General features: G+C 35.8%; 3 protein-coding genes across 3 annotated transcripts in view; 2 read left to right on the plus strand and 1 right to left on the minus strand.

Annotated features, from left to right (window-relative positions):
* LOC123663363 (TBC1 domain family member whacked) overlaps window positions 1-7,373 on the minus strand; it is a 45,214-nt gene extending 37,841 nt beyond the window's left edge. The window contains exon 1 of the mRNA XM_045598051.1: window positions 6,902-7,373. Within this exon, the coding sequence (XP_045454007.1) occupies window positions 6,902-7,035 (134 nt within the window). The 5' untranslated portion in view covers window positions 7,036-7,373. The remainder of the gene's footprint in view (window positions 1-6,901) is intronic.
* Window positions 7,374-12,991: 5,618 nt separating this feature from the next.
* On the plus strand, window positions 12,992-15,295 carry LOC123663747 (39S ribosomal protein L18, mitochondrial). Its single transcript, XM_045598411.1, has 2 exons — window positions 12,992-13,405; window positions 14,899-15,295. The coding sequence occupies exons 1-2, from the start codon at window positions 13,242-13,244 to the stop codon at window positions 15,248-15,250; spliced, it is 516 nt and encodes a 171-aa protein (XP_045454367.1). The 5' UTR covers window positions 12,992-13,241; the 3' UTR covers window positions 15,251-15,295.
* Window positions 15,296-16,034: 739 nt separating this feature from the next.
* LOC123663265 (splicing factor, arginine/serine-rich 19) lies at window positions 16,035-20,809 on the plus strand. Its single transcript, XM_045597955.1, has 5 exons — window positions 16,035-16,564; window positions 17,075-17,209; window positions 17,983-18,292; window positions 18,644-18,817; window positions 18,896-20,809. Exons 1-5 carry the CDS (start codon window positions 16,261-16,263, stop codon window positions 20,400-20,402), a joined length of 2,430 nt encoding a protein of 809 aa, XP_045453911.1. The 5' UTR covers window positions 16,035-16,260; the 3' UTR covers window positions 20,403-20,809.
* The last annotated feature ends 2,390 nt before the right edge of the window (window positions 20,810-23,199 follow it).

Raw genomic sequence — 23,199 nt, forward strand, 5'->3', positions numbered from 1 at the left:
GCTCTGACAGCCACAGCATTTATGTGTGGGGTGCTTAAGGGTAAAGGAATTTGGGAAAAGGGAATAGTGTGTTGGATAAGGATGGCACTGCCAGCATACCCGTCACTTCTGTCATCCCTTAAGCAGGAGAAGCCTGGTAACCGAAAACGGGACCCAGGGATCAACCATGACTCAGAGATGGCAATAATGACAGGATTATGCAGGTTAACTAGAGACAGGATTTCTTGTTTTCTATGACGGATACTTTTACAGTTCCATTGGAGGAACTTGGTTGGAGCCATTTTCAATGGTCTGTAAAAGTTGGGTAAGAGGTTGGGCAGCGTTGGACGGTATAGAAGGATCATTACATGTGGAGAGGAAGTTGAGGACCAGGCTAATAAGGCTTAGAAGAACAGATTTTTTATCAGGAGAGGATTCCGTGGGAAGAGCGCAGCCATTGGGGAGGGAGGAGGGACAGTTGCTAATGATAGCTTGGTGGGTTTGCTTGTCATATCCTTTGCCTAACAGGCCTTTGGGACAAGGAGTACGGACAACAGTCTTACGGTGCGAAAGAATAGGAGAAGAAGGAGTTTTTGGAGGATTGGATGGGGAATATATAGGAGGGGCGAGCAATGCTCTCGCCATTTCTGAGTAGGAAGGACGAGACGATGGAATCTGGGAGGAGGCTTCGAAGTAGGAAATGTTATCCTGGGACATGCGGACTTTAATGTTAACTTGGCGGGAATATTCTGGGCAATCCTTTTCGGTCGAAAAGTGCTTGCCAGAGCAATGCAAGCAAGTTGCATTTTCTCTAGAAACTTCACACGACTCACCTGTATGCGCTTGGGAGCATTTGAAGCACCTAGGGTTAGACCTACACTGTGACTTTACATGACCATAACGACAACAGTTGAGGCATTGAATGGTAGGAAGGTTGTAGGTTTGTACTGGGAGGGAAGAGTGGTATGAGTATACTCGATCAGGAAGCAATTGCCCCCTGAAAGTTAAGACCACAGATTGGGTCGGAACCCATGTTATGTTACCTTCGGTACTTGATTTGCGGTTGAGCCGTCTTGCTTTGACAACTTGACCGCAGCCAGGGGGTAGTTCCAGAGATGACACAAGTTCGTCCATAGACCAGTCCACGGGAATGCCTTTCACTAATCCCATTCTTGAAACATTGTAAGTGGGTATGGTGGCTTTGTATTTGCACATTACTAGGACAGGGTTTTTGAGAAAATCATTAGCAGCTTTTGGAGAAGTGAATTCCACTGAAATTCTATTGCGGCCTACATTTTTTACACCATCGTTCATAATTGAGGCAATTTTGTGCGTATGCAAAAATTGCCCGAACTTTAATGCCCGAATAGATGTTCCGGCAGCAGGATCAGCAACTTCCCGTGAAACGTGTACTATAAAAGGACCCTTGTCATCGTCTGAGTAAGATTTAGGGCCTTCGGAAAAAGAGGGATGGATGTATGTGAACTGAATTGAGGGGGTTGCAATGGACGGGTGAACAATGGTTTTTTTGAGGTTATCGATATTACTGTTCTCAGCTGGACGCTTTTTATTATTTAACTGAGATTCAGCTGAACCTTGATAAACAGAACCGCCAGGATCCGGGGGATCAGGAGGTCTATCTAAATCCATTTTCTAGTGAAAAAAAACAAACAAATAATTAAAGCTTAAGAAAGGTTAAATCCCTATATTAGTACTAAAATACAAATACTTACCGAAACTAGATGTGTTAGTATAACCACCAAAACCAAAAACTTAACTATTTATACAAAAAACAATATGAAAAAGTGATGAAAACACCAATAGTCTCTCTAACACGTGTGTTAACCAAAGCCAACGCAAGCGAATCCCCCACGGTCAATTTTTCTACAATATCGTTGATAGTGAGTAGTGACATCTGTGACAAATGTCAGATTGTCACCTGTTCTGTCACATTCAAAACACCACATCTGACATCTAACATTTCGTTCAGTAATTTTAAATCCCTCCTCTTCATCCCTCATCTTCATATACTTTATTTGTATGCAAAAGTATAAAGTATATTTACTAAAAATAAAGTAGAATACTTTATTATAAAGTATGGTTGGCAACCCTACCACCGTATCTCGGAGAACACAAAAAGCTAAACATCTCGTTATGATAGATGGATGCAATCATACAATGAATAACTACAACATATACAACCTGTACCCCGTTACCCTGTAACTATCTCCCATTTTTCAGTGGAACTACATTGCGAGTTAAAAATCAAACTCTACCATACGGAGAATTCAAATTTTGGCCCAGTAATGGGATGTTAGTGGCTGGATCGTTAAATAAATAAAAATATTAAAAAATTATTCCTTACTTTGACCTCAGACTGATGGAATTCAATACATCTATAAATTGAATTGATATTGACATTAGCATACTCGTAGTTGTTTACTTACAACAGAACAAATATGATTAGTCACTATTAACATGTACATGTTTCGTGTGTGATTTAGTACATTATGTTTTACGTTTTATTAACATTACTATTAATTTTAGTACAGCTTGTGATAGCCAAGTTGCAAAAAACTTAAGACGCTGTCGCCCGTCTTCGGCCTGTGTATTTGAAAGCCAGCAGTTGGATGGTTATCCCGCCAATCGGTCGGCATTTTAAGTAGCAAGGTGGCAGTGGAACTATGTTATCCCTTAGTCGCCTCTTACGACAGCCACGGGAAGAGAGGAGTGGCTATATTCTTTACTGCCGTAACCAAACAGCATTAATAAAGTTAATCTGATATATATTAAAATAATAAATATTGTACAGAACTCCAGTGGAGAATGGAACCCTTTAACAATTTTCTAGTATTACCTATTGAATTAATGAGTGTGTGAACATGAGCAAAGCAATAATTAGACTTTTTACTACAACATAGTTACAACACTCACATACACAATAATCTAGCAGTACCTTGATTATATAAGCGGATATGTATCCTATATAATACAATACATACATAACTAAGGTATTTAGTTCCCCTACAGGAACTCACAAATATAGATAATGTTTCAGAAGAGATTTATGTGTAAATTATCTGATACCTGCAACTCTGTTGGTTGCTTATTAGGTATTCATATAATGTATTTTATTTACAGAGAAGAAAACAGAAAAATTCAACAACAAGGATACATATAATTAGCTTAAATTAGCGACACCTGAAATACCAGGAGCATCGCAAGCGTGTTTCCGACCCTATCCCTAGTGCCCTGCAGGAGCTCTAGTCACCTTACTCACCACAGGAACACAACACTGCTTGAAATCAGTTTGGCTGTGATCTTCTGTAAGTTTGAAATACTACCCCAGTCAGGGTGCTCCAGATTTTGATGAGGAAATATCCTGTTGTGCCCTCTTCATTTTTACCTCATTTTTAGATAAAATTTAACTAGGAAATTGAACTTTATTTAATATTTTTATTTACATTTACAATGACATAGTAAAATTTTCTTTTGGTCATATAAAATTGGCCGATGCATAAAAATATAGTTTTAAATCAACTTTTGTTCTGTGTATTTTACATAGTTGTGCAATAAAGTTTAAATAAACTATATACAATACATACTTATATTGTATATACCATTGAGAAGTGTGTAAACTAAAAAGATTAGGAACAATGTTGATAAGACTGTATAAGAACATAAATTATAATATTTTATATTGTTCTTATGAAGCACAGCAGTAAATATTCATTCATTAGATAACAATATTACTAGTACTACTAACAGGTACTAGTAGATAACAATATTCCTGAAACACTTGTATTTATTGATTGAGTAATTGCATACTTATTCAAGCAGACTTGAATATCAAGGCGAAATAAACATTGAAATTATGTATTAGTAAATTACATTACATATTATACATTTTTGATAAAACATTTCAATTAGATTGAATATATTAGTACATAGAGTATTTAATTAACTATGTTTTAAATTTTTTTTACCCCTTATTAAATACAAATAGAATAAAAGAATGCTACACAAAAATATAATAAAATCATAACACACCAAATAATGTGTTTTAATAACATTTTTAAAGTGACAATTGACATGAGTCATGGTGCTTTTGTGGCAAAAACAATAAATTTTTTAGCAGTTTATATAAATGTTACTGTTTTGTGATTTTGTTTTTGTTACAAGTCACATATATTCACTTGTATATGTAAGTAACATAGTATAAATATATTATCATAAATAATTTAAATGGTTTTTTAGAGACATTTATTTAATACAAACTCATTCAATACAAAAGATCAAACAAACGATAATTCTTGTATATTTGAAAAACGTCTCTAGCCAATCCTTTAAAGGTAGTGAATATGTTGTTTTCATGTGATGAAGCTGGCTGTGTGGCTACGGCATTGGGAAATACGGGCTCTTAGGTGCGACAAAGCCAGCCCTGCGGTCACCGACCTGCCTGCCCAGCGTGGTGACCATGGGCAACACACAAGTTTGTGCTAGTTTTGGCGTGAACTTGTGGGAGCCCATGTCCAGCAGTGGACAGCAAAAGGCTGAAATGATGATGATGTGATGAAGATGGTACAAACCCTTTAAGTAATAAACTTGGGATAATTTTTTTTTTCTACAACAGGCGGTGTCGAAACTTGTGATCAGATGAGTTCTTTGCTGTATAGTTCTAGAAAGACTAATAGATGACCAATAATGACGTTTTATGGTATTTTAAATATGGCTTTTATCAATTGTTACATAATTTACAATCAATGTTTTATCTAAACGATAAAAACCACAAAATCCTAGAGATTACAGGAAAACTATACACTGAAATGTCTACACCAGAAAGTGTATTCTTTAGTGTGATGCCACTACTGTATTTAGATCACTAGCTCTCGTTAGAAGGTCTACAGCACGTGACGTCACGCGCTCGTTGCCAGGCTACGCTTCTTGTAACGTGCGCTGCGGACGATCGCCCGCGCGGCTGCGACGGCCCGGCGGCGCACTTTCCTTGGGCGGCCTCTTAAACCTAATGTCTACACCAAGGATGAGATCTAAATTAATTTAGATAGCAAATTGTTACTTCCTACTTTTTTAAGACGCTGACGAAGGACCCGCAGGTAGGTAAGAAGAATGTTGCAGATGAGGTGTATAAAGTGTAAAAAATCCGCATGTGGTGAACATAAAAAGATGTTTGCAACAACTGCTTAAAATTGACTTTTCCAGTATTTTTATTAGAAATTGATTATATCATAATTCATATCTTTTTAAGAATAAAATTCTAAAATATGGTTCCTACTATAATTTTTGATACTTTTTGTAAATTTTATCATAATTTCTAACAATAAACAAATAATATTACATGTGTTTTATTTATTTAATAGTAACGTAAAATTGAACTGAAGTTAAAAAATTATATTTCTTATTTAATTTGTAAGTAAATCAGTATTAAAAATTGTGCACCTCTCAAGTGCACGTTATCTCTTCTGTACCAAGTTATCTTTCTAGGCCTAAATTGTTCGTGCGGAAATAAAAATATGATACCTAAATAATTTACAATTTTTTATATACTGCATAAATGTGTGATAACCAATAGCTACTAAGGAAAAAATGTTAAAGTTTTACATGAGAATTTGTACTCTAAAATTATTTTATATTTTTAAATAAACAAAAAAAAAACTGGCAACAAAAAAGCACTTGTGTGAATAATGAGTTTATTATTTTTTCATACTTCAAAAAAAGGTTACCTTAATAAAATGTATACTACTAATAATTAAAGTCTTCAATAAGGATATTTAAATGTCATTGTCATCACACACACATCTAAAATTTTTGTACTAAGAGAAGTCTAGTCTATCATATAGATTTGTTAGAAAACTAACCAGTGTTAATCTTGTGTAGTTGAATAAGAAATAATAATCGTTAAAACGAGCTACGTCATAATTACATATCTCCAACCAAATCAAATGAACGAGCAAGCGTAAAATAAATTAGGTACAAGTACCTCTAAGACTGAGTGAAACAACCTTCAAATTACATACAGATAATTAGTGAATGAAAGAGAATAATTGTTCACTTCTTGCATTGTAATTCAACTTGTAGCTGCCATATTTCTCACCATGTTTTTAACACTGATTTTTTCACATGTGAATGTAACCGTTTGAGTAATTACTTGTGTGAAAGTTTTTTTTTTCTTTTTAAATATAGAATATTTATTTTAATTTAGTATTTGTAATAATTTCATTATGTTTGTTTTGTTATGTTCTAAAAATTATTTATTTGTGTAATTCTTGGGGATAGCATAAGGTTGTTATTTATTTATTATCTATATATTAATACGTGAAGCAAAAACTTTGTAGCAAAACTTTCTTTTTACCCAAATTGCTGGATGGAGGAGTATGAAATTTGGCATTCTTATAGTTTATATAGAGAAGGAGTGCAGACTGCTAATATTTTTTTTAATAATGCATAAATATACATTAAATCAATAAAAAAAAGCATTACACACACTACCAAATACTTGACACACATACGCATATATACTCTTTGTTTATTAAGTCTGAGGTTAAATTATGGTCGAATTTCGACCACTGGATGACCACTAATATAATAATTTTAAAAATTGATATTGATTTTTTTTATGGGACTTCATTATTATTAAAAGGACTATAGGAATTATATTTAAAGGACCTACGAGGAATTAAAGGACTTTTAAGGATTCACAAAAAAAAAAGTAATGAATGTATGTAATTTATGGTTTTAATTGACCTACAGATTACTTAAAGTCCTGTTTAATTTTTTATTGCTATTGTTAATGCGATTTCTATTGCTCTTTTTTTATTAGTTAGACAACGGTAAAGATGTCAGGACTTTGAATTAAACTTATATTTCATACCAACTACTATTATAACAGTTACGGATAACTCACGGTTCTGGACTATATTGAGCTCCACCAAAAAATCCATGCCTGTCGGGCTGCGTAGTAACAGACGAACATATAGATGTATTATCCTGATCGCCTCTCTCACCGCCTGCACTTTTAACACTTTTTTGCAATGACATTTTCGTTGTAGCCAAATTGAATTATCACTTACACTATAAATTACAACATCACAACAAACTATACCAGATGGATAGTGGGCGTGCGAAATAATTACAAAACAAGCAACTCTTCCGGATGTTGACGCCCGTCAAACACAAAAAACTTCGCGGACAAAATTCACTATAGGACTAAACCATAGTTCGAAAAATGTCACTGCCCAGGCAATAACGTAATAAACAGCAAAAAATACATTAAAAAAGTACTATTTATCAATCGGAGCAAAACTATAACATTGCGTGTGGTTCGGAGCACAGAGTGCTATAAAAATTTAGATGTTTTAGTGAATAATGAAACGAATACGCATACGTCATTTTCTATTACAATACAGATATCGTAAAAGAATTATTCATTTCCTATTTGTTTTTAAAATTACAGGATTTATTGCTGATTGCTCATCATATTCATTGGCATAATAACCACAAAATCCATTTATTTATTCTTATTTAATATTTTGACCTCATTCATAATTATGTACTCTAAATTTGACTTTGTCAATAAATTCAACCAAGTGATGAATAATAAAAATATATTCAATGTTTGTTGATGTTAGTGTTTAGTCCCTACTGTACATTTTGGTGTAAATATTTTGAAATAAATAAAATTAAGTTGTAAATAAACCATATGTCTGTCCTAGTGTAATTAGTTTGTAATAGTTTAGTTACTAACAGTGGTTGTCTTAGTCTAACATTAAATGTTTGTATTGTTTTAGGTTAAGGTGTAACAATGAAAGTTTTACTATTTTGCCTGTTTTCAAAATTAAATTGAGACTGTTATCTCAACTGCACCGATCAATCAATATCCTACGTGTGTTCTATAACTCTACGTGACATTGGCGGAATCCACCGTGCTTCTCTGGCACAACTGAAAGCCATTAAACCAATCAATCAATAAAAATATATAGGCATATATGACTATAATTAGCGCTTTATTTGGAACTAGCTGTGCTCCGTAGTTTCACACGCGTTAATTTGAGGGAAAATATAGTATATCTTAAATATATATAATCTTTCTTATAACTATTTTGTTAAATTCCGCGTGGATGAAGTCGTAGGCACAGCTAGTAATATAATAAATAAATAAAAGACCAGGCTCTTACCACTATAAGTATTTTCTGAATTTCTATTAAATAAATTATAATTATTATAATGTTAATGAGTACTTGAATGACCAAATTTGAGATGTATTTTATTATTAATTAATATTATTGTTCATATTTTTCTATTGAAATTATATATTTCGAAATTTGAATATTTGTACACCTGTGGCGTACACACAAACCTTATTTTTATATACAGTCTTTAAATTAAAACCTTCATGTTGATTTATATAATTATTTTATATAGAAGAAGAAATTTGACATGTCACTAGAATTATTTAATTTAATTGTCATTCTGTAATTCTTAACTTACTGAAGAATAAAAGATAGTGGATTTATATAAGATTTTTATTTAATCGATAAATAATAACAAGACTTAATTGCCACTACACTGGTGACCCCGTATTGAAAAATAGGAACGGACTAAAAAGTAAGCATTTAAACTTTATACAAAATGGAAAGAAAAAATGTCGAACCTACAGAAACTGACGTTTTTCGTATCGGCGTAAAACCACCTCCATTTTGGGCCGAAGAACCTACAGTTTGGTTCTCACAGCTGGAAGGAAATTTCACATTATCTGGTATCAAAGATGACGATACTAAATTTTACTATGTTATTTCTACTTTGGAACAAAGATATGCTGCTGAAGTTAAAGATATAATTGTATCACCCCCAAAAACAGGCAAGTACGAATTATTAAAATCCGAATTAATTAAACGACTATCTGCGTCTCGCGAGAAAGAAGTCAAGCAGCTACTCATTCATGAGGAACTGGGTGACCGTCGACCTAGCAATTTCTTACGTCATTTACAGCGCTTAGCAGGACCTTCAATTCCAGACGACTTTACAAAAACGATTTGGATTAGTCGCCTACCTATAGCACTTCAACCCATTATTGCGGCCCAGAAAACATTAGATCTACAATCTCTCGCTGATTTGGCTGACAGTTTGTATGAGATAGTACCACGTACACCACAAGTTGCGTCGACGTCTACGTCTCAACCCGTATTAGAATCCATGGCTAAACAGATCGATGAGCTGTCCATGCAAGTTAACGCACTTAATACATATAGTTATACAAGAAGATCAGGACCTAGACGTCATCGTAGTCAAACTCGCGATACAAGCAGTACTAGATCACAATCCAACCATCAGAAGTTTCCAGTTTGTTGGTATCATTACACTTTTGGAAAAAATGCGAATAAATGTATTAAACCATGCGACTTTAAGTTGGAAAACTGCAAGTCGGTAATGGCGACATCCGACAGCCAAAATAACATTCCAGGTCGCCTTTTTGTCACAGATCAACGCACAAAAATGCAATTTCTTGTCGATACTGGTAGTGATCTATGCGTTTTTCCTCGTACGTGTCTTAAAGAACGACGCTCGCCAACAAATTACCAACTATATGCTGCCAATGGATCAACAATAGCTACATATGGTTTTGCTCACCTGGAATTAAACTTAGGGCTTCGTCGAGACTACAGCTGGCGTTTTATCGTGGCGGATGTAACCAAAGCTATAATTGGAGTGGATTTCTTATCACATTATGGTCTTATAGTCGACTGTCGTAACCAGCGTCTCATCGATAGCACTACGACGTTGACAACACAAGCTCATTCGGTATCATCAAGCACGATTTCATCAGTCAAGATTTTTCTGGGTAACTCGCAATACCATGAACTACTACATGAGTTTCTTGACATCACCAAGCCAGCGGGAATCGAACGTGTTCCTAAGCATAACACTGTTCATTATATTAAAACTACTCCCGGACCGCCAGTTTCTAGTTCACCACGTCGCTTGGCTCCAGACAAACTACTCATCGCTAAGAAAGAGTTTGAAGCCATGATCAAGAATGGAACAGCGCAACCGTCAAAGAGCCCATGGGCGTCACCGCTACATCTAGCACCAAAGAAAGATAACGGTTGGCGGCCATGTGGTGATTATAGAATGTTAAATGCAAGAACCATTCCTGACCGGTACCCGATCCGCAACATACACGATTTCACGCACAACATATCTGGTTGCCATATCTTCTCCAAAATCGATTTAGTAAAAGCATATAACCAAATACCAGTATATACTGAGGACGTTGCGAAAACTGCTATAACTACTCCTTTCGGCCTATTTGAGTTTCCATACATGACATTTGGACTCAGAAATGCCGGTCAAACCTTTCAACGTTTTGTCGATGAAATGACCAGAGGTATGGACTTCGTTTTTGCATATTTAGACGATTTTCTTATATTTTCACCTGACGAAACAACTCACAAGAAACACTTACGAGATATTTTTAACAAATTTCGAGATTATGGAATAGTTATAAATACTTCCAAATGTATCTTCGGAGCAACAGAACTATCATTTCTAGGATACCACGTCTCGTCGAAGGGAATCAAGCCTCTGGAATCAAAAGTAGATGCAATTAAACAATTTCCTGTGCCAAAAAACGTTAAAGAGCTGCGTAGGTTTTTAGGCATGGTAAATTTTTACCGTAAATTTCTACCTAATGCAGCATCTATTCAAGCACCACTTCATGCCTTACTTACTGACAATGTGAAAGGCGCAAAACCTATAGATATATCAGGCAAGTCATTAGAGGCATTCCAAAATTGTAAAGAAAGTTTGTGCCGCGCCGCTCTTTTAGCGCACCCAGACTTCAATGCAAAAATCGCAATGGTAACTGATGCCTCTGAAAACGCAATTGGCGCAGCGATACACCAGCGCAGGGGAGATTATTGGGAACCTCTTGGTTTTTTTTCACGAAAACTTAGTCCATCTCAATGTAAATACTCTCCATATGATAGAGAGCTTCTAGCGATTTACGAAGGAATCCGTTATTTTCGCTACATGTTAGAAGCTCGACATTTCACCGTTTTCACGGATCATAAACCACTATGCTACGCGTTTGCTACGCAGAAAGAAAAATGTTCACCACGACAATTTCGCCATCTTGATTATATTGCTCAGTTTACTACAGATATACGACACATTTCTGGAAAGGACAATGTTGTTGCAGACACGCTGTCACGCATTGAGGAAATCTCACAACCAATCGACTTAACACTTCTAGCGCAGTCGCAGAAGAACGATTTAGAATTGAAGCAATTGATTCAAGGCAAAACATCGTTGAACTTACGGAAAATAGATATTCCTGGAACTCAGCTGCAATTATACTGTGATGATCATAACAACACATTAAGACCTTTCGTTACAAAGTTGTTTCGCTACGACGTATTCAAAAGTTTACATTCCCTAAGTCACCCAGGAACGAATGCGACAGCCAAGCTGGTTTCACAACGTTTTGTATGGCCCGGAATAAGAAGAGATTGTCGTAAATGGGCAAAATCTTGTCAGGCTTGCCAGCGGTCAAAAATAACCCGTCATGTAACAACAACCCCTGGGACATTTTCCTTACCACGTTCGCGATTTACGACAGTCCACTTAGACCTGATAGGACCCATGCCTATTTCTAACGGCTACAAATACTGCCTTACAGCCGTGGACCGTTTCACAAGATGGCCAGAAGCTTTACCTATAATGGACATTACAGCAGAGACGGTGGCAAAAGCCTTTATATCTGGCTGGATATCTCGTTTCGGTTGCCCTACCACTATTATAACAGATAGAGGAAGACAATTTGAATCAGCTCTTTTTAAGCATCTATCTGACATGGCTGGTTTTGAACACAAACATACAACTGCATATCACCCTGCATGTAACGGCATGGTTGAAAGATTTCATCGACAGTTAAAAACAGCTATTATTTGCCATTCCAATGCTAGTTGGACGGAATCACTACCATTAGTACTGCTTGGTATTCGAAGTGCACTTAAAGAAGATATCGGAGCATCCTCTGCCGAATTACTATATGGCGAAAGTCTTAGACTTCCTGGAGAGCTATTTCAATCTTCTACAAATAATACTCAAGACGTAACGGAATTTATAACACGATTAAAATCTATCACTAAAAGCGTCAGACCTCAACCAGCTTCCAGACATTGTAACAAGTCTGTCTTCATTTTCAAAGACCTTTTTCGGACGAGTCATGTTTATCTTAGAGAAGAAGGCACAAAGGGAGCTCTTCAACCTGCTTATACCGGACCACACGAAGTGTTAGAAAGAAGCAGCAAAGTTTTTAAGATCATCATAAAAGATAGACCAGTTACTGTATCAATCGAAAGACTCAAACCTGCTTATATTTTAACAGAAGATTTCGAGCACAGAGACGATAAACAGCCCATTCCTACTCCACCTCAGATAAAAAACAGTGAAGAGGATAAATGCCAAAACGTGAAATCACGTTCAGGAAGAACAGTGCGCATACCTAAGTATCTAAGTATTTATACCTAAGTATCGCCCGTAACGGTCTCTGGAGGGGGGTGGTGTGGCGTACATACAAACCTTATTTTTATATACAGTCTTTAAATTAAAACCTTCATGTTGATTTATATAATTATTTTATATAGAAGAAGAAATTTGACATGTCACTAGAATTATTTAATTTAATTGTCATTCTGTAATTCTTAACTTACTGAAGAATAAAAGATAGTGGATTTATATAAGATTTTTATTTAATCGATAAATAATAACAAGACTTAATTGCCACTACACACCGAAAAAATCGGTAGAATATGTTGGCTAAACTTTTAAATTTTACGTTCTGTATACCATATTCTGGGAAAATAAATAAATTATTATAAATTATAATTAATTAACTACGTACTGTTATAATACTTTTAAAGTTTTAATCGTGCATAAATTACAGACTACACATTTGAAACATGATTTGAAAGAATGAAATGAAGCTGTCAAATGAAGTAATTTGTAATCTGTACTTAGATTAAAGATTGAGAATTTGAGATTGAGAATATAAAAAAAAAAATAACCTGTTACGCAGCATATACCTACGCTATTATTGTGCTATTATTCTAAAAAAAATATATTCGATAAAGAAATAAAAAATTAAAATTACGTACTTTATTTAGCATTAATATAACAGTTTATGCATTTTGTTTGACAAAAGGGATTGTATTTTATTCATAAGAGCTCTAAATCAAATAGCTATGTTTTCGTCGAAAAAGAATTTCTCGCTTCCATATCTAGTAAGATTTACTTCAAGTTCATCAGTATTTGTGAATAGAAATCCTAGAAACTTGGAACGTATGAGAATCGCTCGCAAACCCGTTGGATATCATTTGGACAAACCGGGACGATCATTTTGGCACAAGTAAGCTGCTAATTAGATACTAATTTTACAAAATAAAATAATTATATACAGACGTTTATCATTATCAAAAATTATACTAATTTTTTAATGTATCTAGTTTAGTTAAAAATGTTGCAAAAATATGTATACTGAATACAGTTTTCTGTTGCTATGGTAGGTAACTTGTGTGGTGGTTGTCTAGCGAACAACTGCTTATTTTTTTTTTAAATGTACTAATACATGAAATTGAACACTCAACCATTGGCACAGGAAGCAGGGTAAATATCAACAGTACTAATAGGCTAGTCAACTACATATCAAATACTAATATGTATACCTAATTATTGTTATATTCTTTATTGCATTAAAAAAATAAGTATAAATCGTTTTACAAAGTAAGTTGGCAAGGTTGAACTTATCTCTATAAGAGATCTGTACCAGTCTACCCATGGTGTTGATAAATGATGTTACCGCTGGGCACAATAGTGATTAATAATTATAAAGCTATTAATTATAACTTATTCTTTGAAAATGCATATATATTTAACTATATATACACATGCACATATACTTACATACATATACATATAGAGTACATCAATTATGAGAGGTTCATGATTTTGGAGAAAAGATGATTCCTTAGCTTGTCCTTGAAAGCATTAATCGAAGTGCTTTCTTTATCTAACATATAAGTATTTAATATTTGTGTATGCTCACAAAAAAGGACTTCAATCATACCTACAAGTAATATAACAGGTAGTTGGTAAATAATAATAAGCTTTATTTTTCCAAATAAAAATTTATACATAGCAGTTACTCTATACAAGTTCTATAAATATATACATCGTAACTAAATTAATGCTTGGACCCATCTGGGTAATCGAACACATTGATTTAATTACGTCATGTGCTTGGAAATTATCCGGTTTGGTTAGGAGAATATGTAAAGACTTTAAAAATCCCGCTTCTATCCTTACCCTGTATAAAGCCTTGGTACATAGTATCCTTGAGTATGCGTCCCCTATCTGGAACCCTAACTATAATATACACAATTGAACATGTGCAGCGCACTTTCACACGCTTTCTGGCATACAAGGATCCTAGTCCTCCTTTTATATTGTATTGATTTATACCTGTCAACTCTATGTGCTCACTAACTATTGTATAATAATTGCTGTATACACCTTAAAAGACATATCATACTGTATTGTACCTATGTCTAGCTTTGTATTTCTACTTGCAATGTTTTTATGATGTGTCTATGGTGTGTCTATTAAATAAATAAATAAACTTAAAAAGTACTCGGCAGATCACGATCAAATTTAAATGTTACCACATGACAAGCACCACATTTCTTTTGAAAAATGAGTTATCGAAATTGGTACATCCAGTAATAAGTAATGCGGTAACACACATTAAAATACAATCTAATTGACACCCTCTGCTTTTTTTGAAGTCTCTTAATAATAAACTTCAGGTATTTTAAAATGTCTTACACTTGATAATTTTTTCAGATTAGTACTCACATCAACAAATAGAACGGTAAAAGCCGAACTCGTACATTTTGCAAATGGACCAGTCATTGAAGCCAAAACATCAGAATTGGCTCTTCGTAATCAATTGTACAGCCTTACTGATACATGTGCTTACATGAATCTCGGAAGGGTATTCGCTCAAAGGTGCGTCGAAAGTGGAATAACGGAAATGTATTGCGATATAGAAGCCAAAAAAGGTGGTAAAATTGAGAAGTTTCTAGATGAAGTCGTCAAAGGAGGATTGAAATTGGAAGAAGTTTCGGTATATAAAAAACCAGAGCCCTGGGATCAGTTCAGACCTGAGAAACCTTGGGAAGTTACTGAAGAATGAGCTTATAATAAATGAATATAGGATAGATGTTATACATTAAGAAAAGCTGTTTCTGTTTTAATTTTAACCTCGCATAACTAAAAGAATAAATTGTATCTTAATTTTATTAATGAAAAATTAAAATTAAAATATATAGTAACCTGTTCAAAAATCAATATATCTATGTATGTAAAAATCTCGTGTTACGACGTTAGTTCCGGCTAATCTTCGAAACTACTTGACCGATTTTAATGAAACTTTGATTTCTTAATGTAACTTTATCCACCTTGAAATATAGACTATATTTAATTTCGATATATATATTTATTAACGAAAAAATTAAGACGGTACAAAGTGCGCTAGGTAGGCTAGTTATATGTAAAAAAAAATTGTGTACTGTAAGAGTACAACAAACTATCAATAGCCTAGTTCCTATTGTTTTCATTATTAGTCCGAAATTTATAGTAAAAGTTTACTACAAATCATTAAAATGAAAAAAAAAGAAAATATATTATATATAATTGTAGAGACAGCTAAAATTTTTGTTGTTTAAATTTTTTAATGTTATTGTAAAAATCGATTCATATTATCTTGAACGCTACTTTTTAAAATCGGTAACTAACATTTTTATAAAATAAAACTATACTTATTAAAAAAGCGATATAATACATAAATAATTGTTTAATTTTTTAAGTATATTTCGATAGCATTTTTTAAATAAGATATTGATATTACACATTTTATATTAAAAAGTAAGTTTTTGACTGATAAGCAGAAATGGCGGAAAGCATGATGGCGTCGTTTTCTTTTCTAATTCGTACGATGTCAACAGTAATATATTTCTCTCTTTCCCTCACATTGTTTCTGCCGTTTCACAGTAGGCACGCGTATAAGAATCAATATGTCCACGTGACCTGTCGTCAGTCGAGCTTCATTCGCTGGTCGCGTAATTGCAAATGCAAAATGTGGAAACGTTTGTGTTATTTTGAAATAGTAATATTCTGTAGTTGAATTTGTATTATGGTTTTAAAATGCCTGCATCAATTGGTGTTAATTTGCGTGTTACTGGCCACTGTAGCCAAGGCGGTAGAAAGTATATGGAAGATTTGTTTTCCGTTGCGTATCAACAAACGGAAGATGAGAGGGATTTGGAGTACGCTTTTTTCGGAATATACGACGGTCATGGTGGAGGAGAAGCTGCAGCATTTGCTAAGGAGCATTTGATGGACTCTATAGTAAAACAGCGACAGTTTTGGTCTGATAATGATGAAGATGTGCTCAAAGCCATTCGAAATGGTTACATGTTGACCCACTTGAACATGTGGAAAGAAGTAGGTAAATGTCAAATTCGAGTATCATAAATTTGTTTTTTATTATTATAATACACTATAGTTATGCCTCAGGTGGTTTGAAGGAGAGGCGAGTGATTGTACGAAATGTTTCGTATGACCTTGTTGTATCTGCTTATTAGTTTTTCTAAAGTGCTTTGACATTGAGTCAACAAAAGAAATTCTAATAGTTGTTGTTTTGTTTTTATTACTTCATTAGATAATGTATGAGGTACATTCACACGATTTATCATTACACAAGTTTTGGAGACTCCCACATTTTGCTAAAGTGAAAGCTGTTTTACCAGTTTAAGTTTTTTTATATAGATTCATGTTACCTCTTACCAAAAACTTTTCAAGTCACATAATTTTATACTTTAACCACTATTATAGATGTTATGCTTGATTTTATGTTGATTGAGAATGATGATAGTGTTTGTAAATATAATTGCAGGTCTAATTTTTTTTTAAATAATAAAATCGAATATTTATGCCAATTATGTTTTTGATCTTATAGAAAAATGGCCCAAAACAGTTACGGGGCTACCAAGTACAGCGGGAACTACAGCCAGTGTAGCATTTATTCGTCGTGGGAAAATATACATTGGCCATGTTGGCGACTCTGCTATTGTTCTTGGTTACCAAAAAGATGGTAAATATTAAGTTAATTGAATACACACCAACCATACAATTTACACAACAATTTTATTCAATTTAGACATACATAAATGAAGTATTAAATATATTGATTTTTTGGTTACTGTTTTAGTTATTATTATGTGATTTGGTAAATTATAAAAACTAGATATTCAAAGTGATTTTACTGCAACATAATCATTTGACATTATGCTAATAATTAAACTCTTTTAATTCTTATTAGATAATGTTTATGTTGTAATAACCAAAGTTGAAATTTCCATATGTTTAATATAATAAAATTGCTATTTATATTTTATTACTAACTGCCTGTTACAGTAAAATCGCATATAAGAATGTTTGAAATTTTTTAATATACAGGATGTTATTGAACTTGTGTCCTTCTGGGGCATATAGAGGTACATGTTGGCATACCATAGCCAAAATTTTTGTGTGAAAAAAAAGTTATAAAAATGAAACTGTTTACTGTATGCCTTCACAACATTTTTTTTAAAATATGTCAATTTTAAAGTTAATTAGTAATAGGCTATAATTTAATTCTTTTTCATATATTTCACTTATTTATTCGGCTATGGTGTGCCTACATTTACCTCTATACAACTTGTTTAGAATATGTGCCCTTAAAAAGAAGGGCACATATTCTAAACAAGTTGTATATGAATTATGAAAAAAAATATGAAGTAAAAATTTTAATGCTATAACAGTTAATATAAACAATTTTCAATGTCTATAAAATAGAATATAACTTTCTTGTTAATTTAATTTCAGGCTGTGAAGAATGGGCTGCTAAACCTTTGACATCAGATCATAAACCAGAGTCTACAGCTGAAATAGAAAGAATCCAAAGATGCGGTGGTAAAGTTATATCGAAGGCTGGTGTTCCACGTGTGGTGTGGAACCGACCTCGCCTCGGACACAAGGGACCAATTAAAAAGAATACACCCATGGATGAAATTCCGTTTCTTGCTGTGGCACGTTCGCTTGGTGACCTTTGGAGCTATAATCCTCAAAACGATGAATTTATTGTCAGTCCTGATCCAGATGTCGGAGTTCTTATTATAGATCCCTCGAAATTTAGGTAAATACATCCTAATATTATAATATTAGACACTTGTGCATTATGTATATGCATTTTATTTTTCATTTTTTTACGTTTTTAACATAGTATTCTTAGTGATGACTCAAATTATGTAAAAAAAAGTATCACTCATGAAATGTAAATTAAAACTACAATGTTTTCAAAGTTTTTTTTTTTCATAATGATTCAATTTAATGGTAACATTAAAATGAAGAAATTGATTTAATTACTCTGTATCTAAAGTCTATAAGATTATTTAATGCAAAATAACTTAAGAATCATCTAAATAAACACAATGTATTTAATAATATTTTTTGTCTGAGAAATTATAATTTGTTTTTGCTATTTCAGGTGCCTTATTTTCGGTACTGATGGATTATGGAATATGATATCACCAGAAGGTGCTGTTAGTTTAGTTCAAGCAACAGAAAGACATAATGAAGCTGCTTTGATTGGAAGTGGAAGCAATCAACCAAGAGACTGGCTCAACCCTTCGAAAAGCTTAGTAGATCACGCTCTAGAGAGGTATGATACAGTAAATACAGTTAGTGAAATAGGCGTGATTATAAGCATATAAATTAATATTAATGTGATTTGTTTCAGGTGGTCCAATACTCGAATGAGAGCTGATAATACATCTGTAGTGACACTAATGCTAGACCCTCCTGGTCCACCACGAGCGACTATGTTACGCTCACGAACCACAGCTCAAAAGCCACAGACATCATTGCCATCAACGTTGCCCGTTCCGAATGTTCCTCCTCCGCCCGCTAAAGTAGAAAATTCAAAGTCAGATGTGTCTGTCGAAAGTGACACACGGCAAGTGCCTCAAAATGGACTCACAATTATGACGAGATATTCTGATGTCGATAAATCAAACCCATCAACAGAGGATTCGGATAAAACACCTTTACCACCGTGTGCGACAATCGACGGCCGGTTTTCAGTGGGTCATAAAGAGGAGACGTCACGGGACGACGACGCCGGCGGTGACGATAACGAGGCGGCCATCAGTAATTATGGAAATCCAACCGAATCTTACTTCATGGCTCGTTTACTCAATCGGTCCCGCGTAGTCAATACACTATCCGAAGTCTACGACGAAATCGTACACGGGCAATTGGTCAGAGACGATTCGGAAGTTCCGGAACCTTCACCACCGCCCACTGCGACCGAACTGCCCGATCTCGGCGGTGGTGATAACGCAAGCTCGCGCGTTGCACCGCCCGCCTCGACCGACACCCCCGCCGAGACCGTCGAGGACGCGGGTGCCGGCGGCGACGTCGACGACGTCGGAATTCAGATCAACGAAGTTTCCTCTAGCTCACCCACCGAAGGTCCGCCGCGACCTCGCGGCCGGCGATTCCGAAGCGAGGGGCGGAGAGACGCGTCGACAGCGCCGAACGACAGAGTGCTGCGCTCCCACCACGAACTCGATTCGGCGCCCCGGCCGCGCACGCGCATCACGCGCTCGCGGGGGCCCGCCGAGCCGGCGGTCGTCGTCCTGACGAGGCGCGGCCCGCCGCCTCCGCCGGAGCCGCGCCCGCCCCCGCGCCGCCCCGCGCCCGACCCCGCGCCCGCCGACGGCGGCGACGGGGACGACGCGCGGCGGGCGACGCGCTCGCAGAATGCGGTCGCGAGAGGGCCGCGCGAAACGAGAGCCGGCGCGGGAAACTCGGCGCGCGCCCCGGGGCCGGTGCGGCGGGCCCCGGCGGCGCGGCGGGAGGCGGCGCGGGCCCGCTCCAAGGAGAACCTCGGCGGCGCTCGCCGCCGCGTGCGCGCGCCCGCCGCGCCCGCCTCGCCGCCGGCCGCGCGCCCGCCGCCGCGCACGCGCCGCGCCGATAGCGCGCCCGGCGACGCCGAGGTGCACTCGACGACGGGCGAGGCGGCGGCGGCGGCGGTGCCGGCGGGGCCGGAGCGCGCGCTGCGCTCCCGCAACGAGGCGGCGCCGGCGCGCGGCGTGAAGCGCGCGGCGGAGGACGCGGCGGGCGGCGGCAAGACGGCGCGGCCGGCGGAGCGCTGCGGCCGCGCGCTCGGCAAGCGCGCCGCCGCCGTGTGGGCGCCGGCGCTCGCGCTGCGCAACCGCCTGCGGAGGAGACTCGTCAAGTAGCGCTCCGGTGCTCGGTGACCCGCAAGCGTGCGGGGTCGCGACGGTGCCTTCAGTACTGCCAGAGTACTCTTGACTTTTATTATGTAGTAGACTCGAAGCCGGCGGTCGTCGGCCGCGAGATTCAGAGAGATCCAAAGATGACTGCGTCGTATACGGTTAGTTACTGTTATTAACGTACTGTTGTTATTTTGTTTATTTTATTACTAGATCCGTTTCAGATTTACTGTGGACGTTAGTTTTCGTTCTCACTTCGCTTTTCTCGCTTTCCGTCGATGTACTTTATTTCGTTTTTAACACGAATGTGGGTCGCAAGCGTGACCGTAATCGATAGTACAAAAGAGTAAATTGCTTAGTTAACTAGTAAATGAATGTGTGGACCAGGTGGATTAAATGAGCCCAAATAAATATTTATTTTGTCTATATTATAGCACCTGTCGTGTTGCATTTAATCGTAAGTGAATATGAAAATTTAATTTTCATAAAGATCATGGTCAAATCAGAGGCTACGCAGAAATGTTCGGCTGAAATTGTTGTTGACAAGGACGTAAATTATCACAGAAAAGATTATTATTGAAAAAAATTATTAAGTAAAGTATTTTTAATTAATACTATTAAGATTCTTTGATATACCAAGAGTGCTTTCTCAAAAATAATGTAAGTAAAATTAGTAAGATATAAAATATATGTTGATATATGCAGAATATTTTTTGTACAGTTGACACCAAATCAAAATTGTAAATTATTCATAAAAGATATTTTTTGTATGCAATTGTAATGTTAAGAATCAGAAGTTATTCTTTTAAGAAAGGAATTATTTATGTACTTCCTAGTAGAAACTATTAAGTTTGGTACTTCTGTACTTGCTCTCACGCCTATAGAACTGACATTGACCTCAGTTTCGCATTGACTACATACTTTGTTTTTAAATAATAGCTGATTTTTTTCATAACGTGAAAACTTTTACTTTCTGTTTTGCTACAGTTATAAATAACAAGTCTTGGTGCTTTATATAACTCCTATAAATTTTCAAACAGATGTGGGCTGCTCACAATTTTTTTATGTATATTATATTTATATATAATACACATATACATATTTACTTATTAAACAAGCATATCCGCACTATACCCGTAGTATACGGCGGATTTGACAAGCTCCGTCTCGCGATTTTTATACTGACATTTATTTTGTCATTATAAAGGAAAGATCTAGAAAGACTAAAGCGCATGATCTAGGTTTTTTGACAATCGCGATTTTATAGGTTTTTCTAAAACAGTCTCTCACTTAATTTCAAATGCCGATATTAAATAGCTTAATAGCACATAGCAAACATATTTCTATGTTATTTTAACTATGACATTACCATCTTTATTCTAGATTATATTATCGAAGTAATATATTGTGATCACGGAACCATTGATTTTATATTGAAGACCAAAAACGGTTTTGTGTACAGCAATCTTGTTGAGTAATTAATTTTAATATAAAGAGAAACTGTTAATGAAAATGATATCATTATATACTAGCGAGAGTGGAATATCTCGCTATTAAGATAGCATGCAAGTCCAAGGTTGTACATATTATGAAATGTACCAATTATAGGGAAAATAAATAATGTGTAATGTAATGTGCCTCATTTGTTACCGAATAAACAAGAAAAAACATAGGTAGTGTTCTTTGATAAAATGAGATATTATGTATTTTTTATTGAGAATAAATTTTATGAAGTGTAATTAGCTGTAAAAGATGATATAATATAATTTGTTAAGATATGCGTTAAGGTTTTTTAGTAAATTTCATATTTAACAAGTATGGGAGTCGGTCGTTGAAGGCCTTGTGTCATCGGCTTCTATAATGGGTATTGATCTTTTACTTTTATTAACAATTTATTAAAGTATTGGGAATGTTTTATTGTAGCAAAATTAAAATATATTTTTCTTAACATATCATTACCTTTTTGTAAAGTATAACACTGTGTTCAACTACTAAAGAGTTTAATTGACAAAAATTATGTATTTGATGTAATAGATTCCCATACGTAGAGTGAGTTTTTTTCTACAACGTAAAGATTTACACATAATTGGATATTAAGTTTATAGTTTGCAACAGAACGCTAGCATTTGTTGGAATTAAGTCTGCCTTGTTATGAAAAATGTAAGTAGATGGCTAATATGGAGATGGGTAAAGCCGAAACAAATTTATAAATACATATTAATACCTATTGAAGTAAAGAATTATTGTAGACTTTATTTTTTGATTTAAATAAAGTTTGTATGAAATAAACGTTCTGTTTTTTTTTTTTTTATTGCATCTTTCTATACAGCTTACGAACGCGGAAGCTGAACTACGATACGCTCCCCTAGTGCGGACATGAATGGGCCCCAATCCGCCCCGCTTTTATTCACATCTGTCTCTCGCATTCGGCTCCCTGTCGCCCTACTATTTCAACTCGCTAGGTTATAGTTTGGGCGCGCGCTCTAGCGTCCTGTCGTTTCCCTCCCGGCCGGTCGTCAGTTACGCCACGATCGTACCAACTGTCGCGTCTGTTTTACACTATGTGACTTAATTAACGTATATTTGTAGCGTAAAGTGAATATAATAGTTAGTGGTGTCAACTAGAGGTGATGTTAAGTGTTGTTTTAAAAGCATGTACAAGTGCATAATACTACTTATTTTGACACCAAAAAACGCGGGAAACTTTAGTTTTTTTTTCATACGTAGGTACGTTAGTTTATCGATCGACTCGCGCTACTGCATTGCACCGGTGACCGGTACAGGATGATAATTTTGTCCATGT

This window comes from Melitaea cinxia, chromosome 20 (genome assembly GCF_905220565.1).
Source record: "Melitaea cinxia chromosome 20, ilMelCinx1.1, whole genome shotgun sequence".
Lineage (NCBI taxonomy): Eukaryota > Metazoa > Arthropoda > Insecta > Lepidoptera > Nymphalidae > Melitaea > Melitaea cinxia.